At 49.8% G+C, this 15,948-nt stretch overlaps 1 protein-coding gene and 1 non-coding gene across 2 annotated transcripts in view; both read left to right on the top strand.

The window, feature by feature from the left end:
- The window catches only part of Ninl (ninein like), a 66,061-nt gene extending 50,676 nt beyond the window's left edge, over nt 1-15,385 (top strand). The window contains exons 16-24 of the mRNA XM_032904403.1: nt 217-524; nt 2,750-3,790; nt 6,445-6,549; nt 6,994-7,063; nt 10,515-10,673; nt 11,331-11,444; nt 12,360-12,527; nt 12,976-13,089; nt 14,495-15,385. Of these exons, the coding sequence (XP_032760294.1) occupies nt 217-524; nt 2,750-3,790; nt 6,445-6,549; nt 6,994-7,063; nt 10,515-10,673; nt 11,331-11,444; nt 12,360-12,527; nt 12,976-13,089; nt 14,495-14,686 (2,271 nt within the window). The 3' untranslated portion in view covers nt 14,687-15,385. The remainder of the gene's footprint in view (nt 1-216; nt 525-2,749; nt 3,791-6,444; nt 6,550-6,993; nt 7,064-10,514; nt 10,674-11,330; nt 11,445-12,359; nt 12,528-12,975; nt 13,090-14,494) is intronic.
- Nucleotides 15,386-15,830: 445 nt separating this feature from the next.
- On the top strand, nt 15,831-15,936 carry LOC116902488. The gene has a single exon (XR_004388104.1). It is a non-coding gene; the product is annotated as a U6 spliceosomal RNA (small nuclear RNA).
- The last annotated feature ends 12 nt before the right edge of the window (nt 15,937-15,948 follow it).

The raw sequence follows: 15,948 nt of genomic DNA, 5'->3' as shown, positions 1-15,948 counted from the left end.
TCTTGAGTGCACCTGATGAAGCCACCTCAGGGTTACTGTGAAGGGGTGGTGTAGGCACACTGCACCTTGGTGACGTCACTGTCCTGCCATTCCCTTTTCTAGATCATGGGGCCTGGTTAGGCCTGAGCCATTCGCTCTTTTAGCATCCTGCCCAATATCCTCCTTCCTGTTCATGCTGCTTACCAAGCTGTTGCTAAGACTAATTTCTTTGTTCAGGTAAATTACTATGAGAAGGAAATTGAGGTCATGAAGAGAAACTTTGAGAAGGATAAGAAGGAGATGGAGCAGGCATTTCAGCTTGAGGTCAGCGTGCTGGAGGGCCAGAAGGCAGATTTGGAGACCCTGTATGCCAAGTCACAGGAGGTCATCCTGGGCCTGAAGGAGCAGCTGCAGGATGCAGCCCGAAGCCCTGAGCCTGCACCGGCTGGGCTGGCCCACTGCTGTGCACAGGTGCTGTGCACTCTGGCCCAGCGGCTAGGGGTGGAGATGCACCTGCGGCACCAGGACCAGCTCCTGCAGATAAGGTTTGGGATGGGTTTTTACTTAGGGCTGCTCACAGAAAACCAAAACTTTACCAGAGCCCTATGTAAACTGGTCAGGATCAAGTGCCTGGGAACAGGCACGTTTCTTTCTGAGGGCCCAGACAACACATTGCTGTATAAAGATTTCACTGTGAACCCACCGTGGGCCATGGAGTAGTTTGCTGTGCTGCTGGTTGCAAGATAGTATATTCCCCATCACTAAGTATTGAGGATGTTAGTGAGTAGGTGTTCTCTAAAGGAACAGAAGGGATAGAAGGGAAAGATACGCACACGTACAGACATATTAAACAAGGATTTGTTAGAATGGCTATATAGGCTAATCCAGCGATGGCTTTCTCTCAATGGAAAGGCCAAGATTCTGGTACTTCAGTCCCTGAGGCTGGACGTCTCAGCTGGTCCGTGATGGAATCCTGAGGAAGTAGGTTCTAATGCCAGCGAAGGGATGCCTCAGCAGTAGGGTAGATGACTTTGCCAATGAATGTAAGGTCAAGCAGGCCAAAAGCAAAGCTCCTTTCTTTATGTCCCTTTCTGTAGACTGACACCAAAAGGTGGGGCCCAGATGTAGGGTAGGCCGTCTCACCTCTAACGATCTAATCAAGAAAATCCCTCATATGTGTACCCAGCTGCTTGAGTTTTAACTGATTTCAGATGTAGCAAAGTTGGCAGTTAATATTCTCATCTCAGCAATAGAGGAGTTAATCCAGAGGACCCTCTAGACAGACAGACAGACAGACAGACAGACAGTGAGAAGTCTTAGCAAGTTAAAATGTTCCAAGCAAGGAAAGGGCTACTTGGAAAACCTGAATGTGGTGGGTTTCATTGTGTCTGTTACCTGAGAAATGTCACCCACCTTTTGGGGACACAGGCAGTGCATGTTGTCACCCTTAAGGAAGGAAGGAAGAGAGAGAGAGAGAGAGAGAGAGAGAGAGAGAGAGAGAGAGAGAGAGAGAGCGCTCTTCCTAACTCCTGGCCTGGCCTCCCTTATACCAGGAGCCAGAGTCTCCTTCCCACGGACTAGGCTGAGCAGATGGCTCATTTGGATGTTATGTAGGGGCTGGATAGGCCCAGATGTTGACAGTGACTGGCACAGCCCTGACATATTGACAGCAGCAGCTCCAAGTGGCTGTCATGGGGGTCAGTTGTTATTGAAGTGCAGTGTCTTTGGGCCCTCATAAGGAAAAAAGCATGTGATATAGAAGGGGAGAGAATCAAAGCTCCCTCTCCCTCCCCTCAGGGTGTGATAACAGCAGAGATACTCGGGGTCCTGGAGATCCAAGGGACCTGACTGTTGCAGCCTCAAAGAACAGAAAAGTAGCCATCTTCAAGCCGCATGCACTCTGAACTTTAAACTTTCTTCTTCAACATGAGGATTATGTTAAGAGGCTGGAACAAAGCTCCTTTTGGACTCTTTGTGTGCCTGCAGAGGGCATGAGAGCCCTCTTGCTTGTAGCATCCAGGATATGCCAGGCTCCTCCTTCCTGGGGATCTACTCAGCTGGGTTCGTGGTATCTTCTCCATAGAGTTGGAGCCACACCTAGTCCATGTGCTTATGTCCCCTTCTGTGGCCAGAGTGCACCCCGTACCTCACCAGGCTGCGTGTGTCTGTGTAGCCCTCTCTGCACGCCCACATTTTCTCCAGTCTCCCCAGGTTGATGAGGTCCCAGGCCAAACCGCTTATAAGATTTTCAAGGGAATTTTTGAGTACGGGTCAGTTACACCTGTCTAACACCTGGAACCAGCACTGCCCAGGTGCATCCAGCACCATCCAGGTGCATTCAGTGCAAGGCCTCACGTGCCTGAGCACTTGCAGTGCTCAGTTCTACCTAACAGTTCTACCTTAGAGTAACGTCCATTTTAGTTCTGCCCATAGTAACGTCCATTATCTTTAGGCTGTCAGACATGGTGACTGATTCCGTGCTGCCTTGTGCGTGCAGTCCTAAGGGCCATCCTAACACAAAACAGACGACAGAGAGAAGAGTCTCTGGGTTAGTTAACACACTTAGAGCAGAAATAATTCAGGTGGCCTTTTCTTCTGTGAATAAAAGAGGGGATGCCAGGGTAGGGAGGCAGGAGTAGGTGGGTGGTGGGGGAGTACCCTCATAGAGGCAGGGGGAGGGAGGATGGGATGGGGGTTTCCAGAGGGGAGTGGGGAGAAGAGTTTGGGATTCAGCTAGCAGAATCGAAAGTGTACAACTGTGTTTCTACAGGAGAGAGGCTGAAGAGGAGCTGAACCAGAAGCTGTCGTGGCTAGAAGCTCAGCATGCTGCCTGCTGTGAGAGTCTGTCTCTGCAGCATCAGTGTGAGAAGGACCAGCTGCTGCAGACGCATCTGCAGCGAGTAAAGGACCTGGCTGCTCAGCTTGACCTGGAGAAGGGGTGGCGGGAGGAGAGGGAGCAGGAGGTCCTGGCACACTGTCGGAGGCAGCAGCTGAAGCTGCAGGCTGTGATGAGTGAAGAGCAGGCGCGGATCTGCAGGTCGTTCACCCTGGAGAAGGAGAAGCTAGAACAGACCTACAGGGAGCAGGTGGAGGGACTTGTCCAGGAGGCAGATGTGCTGCGTGCTCTCCTGAAGAATGGAACGACTGTGGTGAGTGACCAGCAGGAGAGGATACCCGGCTCCATGTCCCTGGGTCCAGACAGCAGCCAGCAGCCACCAACCTGGCAAACTGTCAGCCCCGATGGGAGGACAGGAGCACCAGCAGAATGGCCTGGCCCAGGGAGAGCTGATGGCAGAGATCTTCCTGGCCAGCTCTGTAGTTTAGATGCCGTACCAAGCCCAACCCCTACCCTCCTGTCCAGAAGGTCCTCAGAGAGCCTGGATGTCAGAGACAACCATCAAGGTCCACTCAGTGCTGAGGAGGGAGCTGTCCCAAAGGAGCCAGAACCTTCTGCCAGGACTGTAACAGGCCAGGACCAGAAGCTGCCCTTGCCTATTCAGCCACAGATGTTGGAGCCATGGTTGGGCCCCACTGCTCTGGACAGGAAGCCAGACTCTGTTAGGGTTCAGGGACAGGCTTCAGAAGGGCCTACTGGGGATGATGAAGGTGTCCAAGAGACTCCGCTCCAGCTGAGGGGGGAAACTGCAAGGATGAGACCCTCATTGCCCTGCTCTGAGCTCCCAAACCCACAAGAGGCCAAAGTGATGTCAGTGATGTCAGAGAGTGAGATGAACGATGTGAAGACCAAACTTCTGCAGCTGGAAGACGTCGTCCGGGCTCTTGAAAAAGCAGATTCCAGAGAGAGTTACAGGTTTGTCACTCCTAATCTTAAAGAAGCATATGAAACCCTCAGACTCGTCACCATTGACCTCTTCACGGTTTCCCCAATGTAATTCCCATTACTCGTGCAGGAATCACAAGCCCACGCCTGCCCTCCAGCTCCCCTGATGGTCAAGACAGGACGATTAGGTCTTTCTGAGGCAACTCAGCTGGCTCTGCCGTCCCTAGCTCTCATTTCACGAGGACTGTTTTGTAGAGGCCTCACATGAGTTGTGGGTCATCCCTAAACCCCTTTCCCTCTAAGTTCAAGTGAATCGGGTTTGGAATTACAGCCTGTCTCTGTGCCAGGCTCGTGATCAAAATTTACCAACGGGTTATGCTGGTTAGTGGGCAGCGACCAGTGAAACCGTCTGTGGAATGGGCCCCCGAGCTGCAGTGCTCTGTGCTGGCCTGAGCTCTGTCAGGGGTTTTGGAGATTCATTGCTACTGGGCTGGAGCTACTGCTCTGTGTTTGGAGTACCCTTCTTGGGAAGAAGGCAGATGGCCAGGAGGTAAGAAGGGTGGATACCTGTTCTGTCACAGATGCTAAGATCTTGGGAGAGCTTGCCTAAGTTACGGGACAGGAGTTCCAGCACTTTTCCCTGACTCCTCTGGCCGTGGGGAAGAGGAGGTTGGCAGGCACATGATGGTGGACCATTTACGCCATGCTTTACTCCTGCCAGCCCTCACTCAGCACACTGAGGAGGTATCCGTTCCTACAGGGACAGCCTGCCAAGAGGCCTGGGCTGGTGATACAACGTAGGCACACAGTGTGTCCCAGGATGATGGGTGGTCACTTATCAATAATAAGACCATTTCACTAAAAGGACAACCGCTGCTCACTGGGGGATAGCATACAGTTGTTAACATGCTGGGGGAAACGGGGGTGGGGGTTGGGTATGGCACAGTGACATACCATGCGTTTAGCTTATATGAGGCCCCGTGTTCTATCCCTGGCACTAAAAAGAAGTGAAATTTCAGACATGCAAATCTCACCTTCTAAACAGCCTAAGAAAGCAGACTTGACTTCCTTTCAGCAGGAACTGCCATTTTAATGTAATTCACCAAAATGAAAACCCAGTGGGAAGGCGGTGAGCCACAATGTATGTTCTCAGGCCTTTAGAGAACACCGAGTTGTTCCTTTGGCCACATTATAGGAATCTGTGAAAAGTGCAATACTGTAGACATCAAAGGTACCGTTCAAAAAGGAATACCCATGAATGCTAGCACGGCTGAGCAAGAAGAATCTGCAGTGTTACCCAGCATGCCGCTGGCACTGCTGTAAACAAGCAAGTGAAGGGTGAGAGGTTCATCAAGTGCACTGGTGTGCACTTTGAGTACATTAGTCACCCCATAAGAACTGAACGCCTGAGGGAGGGGAACCTGGCCCAGCTGCAGCGCCAGCCTGCTCCATCTGAGAAGCTCGCCTTGTGGAGACAAAAAGAACCTGAGCTCCTGGAGCTCATCCCCTGTGAATTCATGGTCAGGGATGGGGAATGATGATGGTGACCTTATACATATATATGTTGTCCTTTAGTCCCATCAGCCCTCATTCAGCACACTGCTCCTATACAGACAGGCAGTAGGTCATCGCAAGGGGCTGGGCTGGTGGCGCACAGTAGGCCACTGAGTCGTTTCTCCAGTCCCAGCTCCTTTATTAGCTGGTATTCTCCTGTGTAGAATTACAGGAAGGGAGAGAGATGGGGAAGAAGAAATAGAGGGAGAGGGAGGAGTGACAGCCAAGATAGTAAAAAGGTTTTCTTAATAAAATTGAAGTGTGGTTCTCTCCCTTAAATATTTAAAGCAAACAAAACAAAATAAATCCCAGACATAATTGATGGGCTAAAAGCCTAGCACCCTCCAGGCCTACCTATATTGTACCCAAAGGGCTCTGCACTGCCTACAGGTGTCTATAGATGTGTCTGTATGCCTTTGCTTCTTAAGCATGTGTCTCTGTGTTGTACTGAGGAATATTCTCCTCAGTACCCTGACTTCTGAAGATCCGGGGGATCTGATTATGAGTCAGTTTGCTGTTTCTGAGGTCATTCCCTACACGGTGGCCTTCTTACATGCCTGTTGATCTCTGTGTGTTCGTATTACCTTGAGGTTAACCTCAAGGACTCTTAGAGCCTTAGTACAGGATGCTTTGCTGTATTCCCTTTGCAGAGAAGTGGAACACCATTCACCTGAGACTGCCTGGGCCTCCTTCTATGCCCCAGCTCTGTGGGTACCCACATTATAACTTCTCTGCCCTGCTGGTGGTGGGGCTGATATAGATCTGTGCCCTGGGCTAGCCTAGTTTTCTGAGGAATATTGCTCACAGATTCGGTTCAGCCTCCAGTTTTTTGTTTGGTTTGGGGCCATTGGAGTATGGCTTCTGTGTTGGGTCTTCAGAGGCTCTAGGTGTCTGCAGAGTCCAGGTGCTGGGTGTATGTACGAGTCGTGGGTGTGGTTCAAAGGGCTGGTTCTTAGGGAGTACAAACCAGAGCTTGCTCCCCTGGAAACAGGGACTACCTTGGGCTTGCCTCCTCCAGGGAGGGGATGCAGCCTGCACAGTTTTTAGCATTCTGGCTATGAGCTGGCTGTGAGGCTGTGTTCAGCCTGTCCCTTTCATTCCTCAACTGACTTCTTCAACGTTGACCGCAGGGCTGAGTTACAGAGGCTTTCTGAAGAAAATTCAGTGTTGAAAAGTGACCTGGGGAAGATTCAACTGGAACTGGGAACTTCAGAGAACAGAAATGAAGTGCAGAGGTAAACTGGGCCTTGCAGTTCCCCACACCCATGTACTGCAGCCTGCTGGTACGCTACAATGAGCTTAGGAGGGGAAGGGGAAGTTCACAGTGGGGAACTGTCAGTGGGCAGGCTTTGGGGTTCTAACCTCCTTCTATGGGTTAGCAGCGCCTAGGTTTCCTGCACCTTTAGAACTAACACAGAGTTCTAGTACATGCTTAAGTTGCCACATTACTGGCATCCCATGGCTCAGGACATGGCATTTGGCACTGCTGCAGAAATGCTGCATGTAGCCCTTGAGGGCTGGGGCTGTGTTCAGGGGGAAGCAAATCCTGGCACAGCCTGCTGATGGCCCACTGGGCTTTTCTCCAACCTTTACCACTGATATCTGCAAGTCAGTGAGTCAGAGCTGGGAACATGGTAGCCCAGGCTACAAATTGACATTTTAATCTGCTTCTTCAACAGGCAGGAAATTGAGGTCTTAAAGAGAGACAAGGAGCAAGCCTGCTTTGACCTGCAAGAGCTCAGCACACAGGTCGGGTACTGACTGGCATGAGTCACCACCTCCCTTGCTTTAGTGTGTTGAAGTCATTCTCTCTAATGAAAGAGACTAAAGACTCTTTCCTCTGTAAGATCCAGTTGCAGCCAACCCCAGCTCTCCTCAGCAGGTCCCTGGTGATGTTAACCGTCAGGAGTGGCTTCCAGTCTCCCTCAGTCTCCATAGGGTAGCTCTGTGAGGATCTGTGTCCTCACCTCCTCTCTTGAGGACTCCGGTATCATTTATGCTTTAAAGGCCTTCTCTCCAAATCTCGTCAACACTATTGTTAGGATGTCAAGATCTGAATTGTGGGGAGGACATACTGCAGCCTCTAACAAACTCACAGCCGAGATACGATATTGATAGAGCATATTTAGATCCTCGTTTGTGTATGCATCGGATCCTGCATAATTGCATCATCTGTGTAGACCCCTGTGTTCTTCACAGACACGTGGCTGGTGTTTCTGTCAGGTAATCCCTCATGCCATGTAATTGTCATGCCATCTTTCCCACCTGGCAACAATTTCAGCTTCTGCTGTAATACTAAAGAAACTTAACCATACAGTTTGTGTCAGTCATACCACAGTCACTTTGCTTCAGTGATCAGGTTTTTTTGTTTGTTTTGTTTTGGCATAAGCCAGCCACTTTGTCTTGCTTGCTGAGTAGTGGGGTAGAGAATGAGCCTGACACATCTCTGGTGACACCCCTTGATCAGCACCACCAGACGTGTAGCTGAGAAGGCTGGATGTCTGGGGTGATCAGTGGTGTTCCTGATGTGTCTGTGGGCATGGTGCTGCTCTGTGGGCCAGGTTCTGGGGAGTGTCCTCGGCAGCCTCCGACTGAAGGTCAGCACCCAAGACGTTCAGGCGTACCGTGCTCCCCGTGGGTCCCATTGAGACTCATGGAAGCACAGGGTGGCCCCCTCACTAGGCACATGTCCAGTCACATGGCAGATTAGAACCCAGGGACACTGCTGGGGACAGAAATGGAAGTGTGGTCTTCTGGAGTGACTCGTTAGCTGTTGACCCAGAACACCTGCTTTTCCCCATGACACTGGCTTTTGGAAGATACTGCCTCACAGGCTGTCTGTCCGTTCTGTATCTATTAGCTGCTGTCTTGGGGTGTGTGACTTACAGATCAGAAGAAATTTGAACAAAAAGGTTGGTTAGACGCAGTAGAATGATCTTTGACATGAATATCCCTTTATTTTTACTTGGACCCAGGCAAATTCTACAAAGAGAGCTAAAGATTTAAGTTAGAAATTAAGATGGTGGCTGCCTTAGTCCTGCGTGCAGCTGGCATCTGTCGGCCGTCCTGTAGGCCATCCTAAGGCCCTGCCTGGCACCACCTTCCCAGGAGCGTAGAACCTGAGTCAGCAGGAAGCATCGGGCAAACCCCAAATGCGTAACTAGTAAAGGGACTGGGCTGTTCTTGTCAGAAACGCCCGCAGCAAGAAGAAGCCATGGGGACACTGTCAAGGAGGGGTCAGCATGACAGGAGGTGCCAGCTTATATTTGCTAGGGGAGACAGCTGAACACTGTCAGCAGGAAGTGTCAAAGCGGAATCGTGAGCCATCAGGGCCGCTGTCCTGAAGCAGCACCTACAGTGGTGACGATATGAGGGGAGTGTCCTGTCCTCAGGAAACACCACGGGACTGGGCGAGGACATGCCTGCATCTGTGTGCATGTGCCCTGTGTGCAGTCATACGTGGGCGCTTACAGCAAGAGTGGCATGGCAGGTGGTGAAGATGCCATCATGGGTGCATGTTCTGTCCGGGCGTGATATTCTTACCCCAGCCTGCCAACAGCTACATTCTGTTCTCAGTCTGAGGCTCTACAGAAGGGAAGAGTGGCATGAACTACTGAGAACTCGGGAACAGAGTGGAAGCCTGCACACTGCGTGGACCACAGCTGAAGCAGCGCCTAGGTTCCGTCATGTGTTCAATTGACATGATGTTGCATGGGTCCCTGGAGACGTGTTTGTGTCCTACAAGTATATCACAGGGGACACTGACCCACAACTGACGGCTGTGGAAACAGAAGTGTTTTGTATGATGGTATCTGGTTTTTTGGTTAAAAACAGCTCTCCTATTAAAACAAACAAAGAATAGTTCCCAAAAATCTGAGTGGTTAGGTTTCCCATGGTGAAGAAAATGATGTAGGACCAGCTTGTGAGCTGCCGTTCTGACTACCCCAGGCAGTTTTTGAACATCCATTCATTCTGCAGGTCAGTGGCTGTCAGAGCAAGCAAGATGCATGACTTGAAGACACCCCCTCCCACTTCTGAACACTGCTTTTGTATATTTAGTAACTGATTAGGGACCTTTTAAAAGATTCTCATACTTTAAGTTCATTTAAATTATTTTCTCCTGCCTACTCTGGAATGCATTGTGTGTGTACGTTGGTGGTACATTCCCTTGTTTGGGCATGTACGAGAGCCAGAGGTGTCAGGTATCTTTCTCAATCACTTTTATATCTTAATTTCTTAAATTTTATTTAATCTTTTTTTACAGTCTAGATTTCATCACTCTACCGGTTCCACATCCCATACCTCCTTCCTCCCCCTCTCCATGAGGATGTCCCCACCCCTTCAATACCTCACTCCACCAGACCCCCACTCCCTGGGGCCTCCAATCTCTTGAGGGTTAAGTGCATCTCTGAGTCCAAAGCCAGCAGCTCTCTGCTACATATGTGCTGGGGTCTTCTTATCATCTGGTGTATGCTGCCTAGATGGTGGCCCAGTGTCTGAGAGATCTCAGGGGTCCAGGTTAGTTAAGACTCCTGGTCCTCCTCCAGGGTCGCCCTCCTCCTCAGCTTCTTCCAGCTTTTCCCTAATTCAACCAGAGGGGTCAGCAGCTTCTGTCCATTGGTTGGGTGTAAATATCTGCATCTGACTCTTTCAGCTGCTTGTTGGGTCTTTCAGAGGGCAGTCATGATAGGTCCCTTTTTGTGAGCGCTCCATAGTCCCAGTAATAGCGTCAGGTCTTAAACTCCCCCACCCCTTTGAGCTGGATCCCATTGGGCCTGTCGCTGGACCGTCTTCCTCAGGCTCCTCTCTTCCATCCCTGCAGTCCTTTCAGACAGGAACAGTTATGGGTCAGAGTTTTGATTGTGGGAGAGCCTGTCTTTCTGCTGGAGGTGGGCTCTACAAGTTCCCTCTCCCCACAGTTGGGCATTTCAGCTAAGGTCTTTCCATTTGAGTCCTGAGAGTCTCTCACCTCCCAGGTCTCTGGTATATTCTGAAGAATACCCCCAACTTCCTACCTCCTGAGGTTTCCTGTTTCCATTCTTTCTACGTCCTGTTCTTTAGACTCAACTTGTTTTTTATATTTATGTTGTATAAATTTCTCCTTTGGAACTGAAGCTAAGGAAATTTTGCCCGCTTTAGTTAAATCATTAATAAATTCATAACATGTATATAAAATGTGTTTGAACTCTTCTTGCTGTAGACTCAGAAATACAAGGATGAAATGTCACAGCTCAACTGCAGGATCCTTCAGCTGGAGGGAGATTCTTCTGGTCTCCATACCCAGAAGGAAGAAAATCACGCTGCTATCCAGGTGCTAATGGAGAAGCTGGAGGAGGCAGGATGCCGGGAGAAGCAGCAGGTCAGGGGCCTAGGCTGTCCCACAAACTGGTGGGTGTTGGAAGGGGGACCCACTGGTTAGTGGAGGCTGGGCAGGGAGGTGAGCACCCTCAAAAGTGAAGTCAAGGGCAAGCCCTGCAGAGATGGGTCCACCTGAACAGTCTCGGCAAAGCCACCAGGATGGAGAAAGGGGAGCAATTTGGGTCACTGCAGGTCTCAGGAGAGGAAATGGTGGGGGTCTCTGCTTTCTTAAAGTGAAATAAGTAGCAAGAGCCCAGAGTGTCCCTGTACGTTGGCTTTATAATTTTGCTTGTGAAGACCGAATCTAATGCATTATGGATTTATCTGCAGTGTTTTTATTGATGTCTTGTATAATAGGAAACAGGACTGGAATCAATATGGACAGCAGTAGGTGAATTAGTAAATGCTGCAGCCATTAGACCCAGAGTTCTCAAATAGCAGTGTGGGGCGATCCAGGTTCCTTAAGGACAGCCCTGCAGCACCCTGTATTAGATGTGCGCCTGTACAGAGGACGGTAAAGAAATTAGGCGTGGGCCTTAGGCCTCTGAGTCATGGGAGAGAATTTATCTTGTTTTTTCTTGTCTGTAACTTATCTGTTTCAGCTTGTCAGGCTCTGCTTATAATTGTGAAAATGTTTTTGTTTTGTTTTTATAAATAGGGTGATCAAATCAAACACCTGAAAATTGAACTTGAACGTGTGAATGAGGAATGCCAACGCTTGAGACTGTCACAGGCAGAGCTGACAGGAAGCCTCGAAGAAAGTCAAGGCCAGGTGAGTTGGCTAAGGTGACCGGAGGCCCTTGGTCCAATCCTGGGACATGAGAAATATCAACAGTGGGCTGACAGTTAGCATGACTCATCCAGACCCAAACTGTTACTAGACCAAGGAGATGCTTCCCAGCTGACCAGGAACTCATGAGGCTCAGAAATATCCCCGCCCCATTCATTGTTAACATGGACAGGTCAGCTTTGCCTGATGGGATGTCTGAAGGAGCTAGGTAGCCTCCTGCTCTGGGGTCTCAGAGGTTAATAGACTCTGCCAGCCGGTTCTTTTAAGCTGCCAAGGGTGTTCTATTTCTGATGAAGCATCTAGCATCAAATTCATTGAACTTGTGTTTCAGTCTTACCTTTAATTGCTTGATTGAAGGAGGGGCTAAGTTATGCCTAGTTTAAAGCAGTGACAGCTTGCAGGCAAGCTGAGCTCTGTGACTCTAGTCCCCCTAGAACCTTATAGGGCAGTCAGTTCCATCCCTGTCCCCACACTCAAGTCCTGTGTATTAATCACACTCTAGGACTCGAGCCATAGCCAGGTCTCAGAACTGTGAAAACCCCCATGTAAGGAATCAGGTGTGGCTCACATGGCTTATATCTCACTCTGGTCACATGAAGTAGGCTTTCATGGGCAGTGAATGAAACAGAACTGGATCCAGCAACAAGGACCAGAGCTGTTGTTCTATGGTTCCAAACACAGTCTTTCTCTACCACGTTGTGTGGAGACACTGTGGCTAGTGCAGACTTGGCTCTGAGTCCCTGAGGACTGCTGTACACACACAGGCAGGTCCCACAACACAGGGAGTGGGCCCTTGTGCTCTCTTTAGGGTGACCTAAACAGAGAACATAACACTAGCATTTCCCTAGTCTGGTAATGACTCTGAATTATCAGTCATGCCACACGTTGTCCTTACAGCTGCACAGTGTCCAGCTGCGGCTGGAGGCAGCACAGTCCCAGCATGGCCGGATTGTCCAGTGCCTGCAGGAACAGATGAGTCAGTTGGTTCCTGGAGCTCGTGTAGCTGAGCTGCAGCACCTGCTCAGCCTCAGGGAAGAGGAGGCTGAGCGACTAAATGCACAGCAGGTGAGTGGGGATGTCCTGCTGCAGGCAGCTGCTGGGGGAGGGCATTAGAGGCAAGGAAGCCGGAACAGAAGCCAGGGGCATCTAATAGATGCTGAGGGCAGATCAGGGTCATGGTGGATTCTCCATAGTTGAAGAGTAGGACACCAGACAGCCCCATAAGCTGCTTCAGACAGAGTCCATAGGTCTTCCTAAACTCATTCTGTCTTCAGGTCATACCTTCATAGTCAGCCACTGTGGGGATCTGGGTGAAGGGTGACAGGTACCATTATGGAATACCATCATCTGGTATTGGTCATTTATAATTAAGACTCTGTGGACAGAAAGGTGGTTCCTTCAGAGCCTATGAAAACAATGTTGATATGTGCACGGGTAGCAGATCCTCTATACCATGCTCAGATTTCTGCGTTTAGCCATTGTTCACTGAAGCTGACGTATAACTCCTGTACAGGAAGAATACAAGCAGCAGCTGAAGGCCAGGGAGGACCAGGTGGAGGAGGCCGAGGCTCGGTTACACAATGTGGAGTGGCTGCTACAGGAGAAGGTGGAGGAGCTTCGAAAACAGGTGCATGAGGCCTCTTGCCCTCTCTACTGACTCCTCTCCCCATGGCCCAAAACCTGCATATCCAAGGCAATGAGCGTTCAGAGCCACAGGCAAAAGTGCATACATTTTCTTTAGTAATTACTAACCCAGGGAGATGGTCTTCTCCATACATGCCATCCTGTATTTGACTATGTCAGAGGTGGGCTGCCGTTCGCAGGATGGACGCTCTTCATCCTGTGGCTGTCAGTCATCAGATGCCCTCCCTAGCCCAGGACATGCTCTTTGTGAAGGCTGTCTCAGGCATCTCACTTTAGAGGCAGGCAGGGACCTTAGACAGTACAGGTGGGGCAGTTGAGCGTTACATGCAGGAGAAACTAACCTTGAACTGGAGCCCAGGGAAGAGGCAGGAGTCTCACTGTAGCAGTTTTCCTGGATGAGGCTTGTGCTGAGGAACCTCATGACTGGACTCGTGCCTGCCACATTCTAGTCCTGCACTACCCCTCCCTTTAAGTCTCAGGTGAGGAGCTGTACGGATGGTGTGCCTGGCATTTCTGATGTGATCTGGTATACACACAGCTACCATGTCAGTTGATTCCTCCTCATGGCCTGTTTACTTGAGTATTTAAAACACAGTCATTCCAGCCAAGCTCTTGGTTTATATCATATCATAGAGCCATCCAAGGCACAGCACATCCTGAAAGCTGCTACTCAGGGTAGAGTAAGCCAGGGCGCCCAGCCTGTTCTCACCTGGACTGCACGTGCCAGCCACAGGGCCTTTGTACAGATCCTTCCCTCTGCACAGTGTTCATGCTCAGCTCTGACTCGCTTCTTGGCTTAACTCCTATCTGTCCTTAGAGAGGCCCTGCCCCGTCCCTCCCGCCCACAATGGCACACCACTGATCCCTTTGCATGTTAGTTCCCGTCTGCCTCTATTATTGGTGTGCTCTGTCACAGCAGTGGTATTGCAAAATGAGGGTCTGTGTCCTCCATATGGCCTCATGGAGTCCAGTGCCCAAAGCTCTGTGCCTGTGGGTCCTGAACAAGGACACAGCGAGGGCTACTGCCGGAGCTGAGACCTGTGCAGCCTCCCTGTACGTGGTAACTGGCTCAGTGGCTGTTTCCCGTGGATATCACCACGGCACAGCACAGACATGAACCAAGTATTCTGGAGACTGGAAGGTTCATTGTCACGCTGTGGGCTTTTCATTTCACGGCAAAGATGAGCATCAAACTGTCTCGAGTCTTCTCCACATAGTTCTGCACATTCTCACTTTCCTCCCGTGTCACAGAGCAGAGAGCATCACTGTACTGAGTATGTGTATCAGACCTCAAGAACACCAAGGGCAGGGCTGGAGTGCAGGATGAGGGCAGGCTGACCTCTCAGCCCACAGCAGTTCACAGGGAAGTGTGGCTCTCTCCCGTCTAGTTTGAGAAGAATACCAGATCTGATCTGCTGCTCAAAGAACTCTATGTGGAAAATGCCCACCTCATGAAAGCTGTTCAGCTCACAGAAGAGAAGCAGCGAGGAGCCGAGAAGAAAAACTGCGTCTTAGAAGAAAAAGTTCGAGCTCTCAACAAACTGATCAGTAAGATGGCACCAGCGTCACTCTCTGTGTAGAGACTGCTGTTCCTTGGAGTTCATGTGAAGGAAGGTCTCTTTAAATAATGCTACTCTGATGCCATAATTTTCTATGGCTCAGTAGCTACACTCCCTAGACATGAGGACTGATCCTGTTCATCTGACAAACATTCAGTGAATGTCTACTAGGTGCCAGGGTCTGGGGAGGCAGGCGGGGTACAGTCACTGGTGGCCAAGAGTCTTGGGTAACATCCTGGGTTGCAATCTCCAAGTTGATCTTACTGGAAAAGACTCAGAGCCTCAGCGAGAACAATGGAGAGTGGCTCAGTACTTGAATGTTGGGCTTTGGGCCAGAAACGCAGGATCAGGATTTAGGTGTCTTACCACTTCACTGCCCTGTGTGGGCTGCCATCAGAGCTCTCCGTGTGGGTCAGTACACCCCACCCCACCCCCAGAAAGAGGGCCTTCCCCTGCAGTCCTCTGCTGCTCCTGGGGTGGGAGCAAGATGGCATCCGAGGTGGTGGGCTCAGGGATAGCAGTGTTCGCTGCGAGTGCAATCTCACTACAAAATATGTTGTCACACTGGAAATTGTACATTTTTTTTTTAAAGAAAAGGTATAGTTTTATAACTGAGATGTACCTAAATTATGACCATTTGGTTTACGAGTATTCTACTGTGATATGAAAAGTTCCTGTATTTTCAATAACTTTTCTATTAAAATTGTTTTAACTCTTTTTAAGTTTTTTAGTTTTTTAAGGTTTTAAATTATTTCACACATGAACGCAGAGCTAGAAAGAAGGTTCAGTGGACAAAGTGCTCACTCTGCACGCATAAGGACAGAGTTTGATAAAAGTATCAACAGGGATTGACAGGTGGAGTAGTGCATGCCTTTAACCCAGTGGTTGTCAACCTTTAGGGGTCACATAGCAGATTTCCTACAGATCAGATAATACATTACAATTCTTAACAGTAGTAAAATTACAGTTAGACATGGCTATGAAATAGTTTTCTGGTTGGGGGGACGACATGAGAAACTAGCATTAGGATGTAAGAGAACCACTGCTTCAGCCCCATCACCCGGGAATCGGGCAGGGGCTGAGTTTGTGCTGGCCTGATCTACACAGCAATTCCAAGACAGCCAGAGCTGCCTAGTGAGACCCTGTCTTGAGAAACAAAACACAGGCCCTCACTTCGGCAGCAACATAGACTAGCATTGGAACGACAGAGAAGGTTAGCATGGCCCCTGCGCAAGGATGACACGCAAATCCGTGAAGCGTTCCATAAAAAAAAGAGAAAAAAA

The sequence above is a fragment of the Rattus rattus genome, chromosome 5 (assembly GCF_011064425.1).
Source record: "Rattus rattus isolate New Zealand chromosome 5, Rrattus_CSIRO_v1, whole genome shotgun sequence".
NCBI lineage: Eukaryota > Metazoa > Chordata > Mammalia > Rodentia > Muridae > Rattus > Rattus rattus.
The sequence above is the reverse complement of the archived record's forward strand: the minus strand, read 5'-3'. Positions and strand labels throughout refer to the sequence as shown.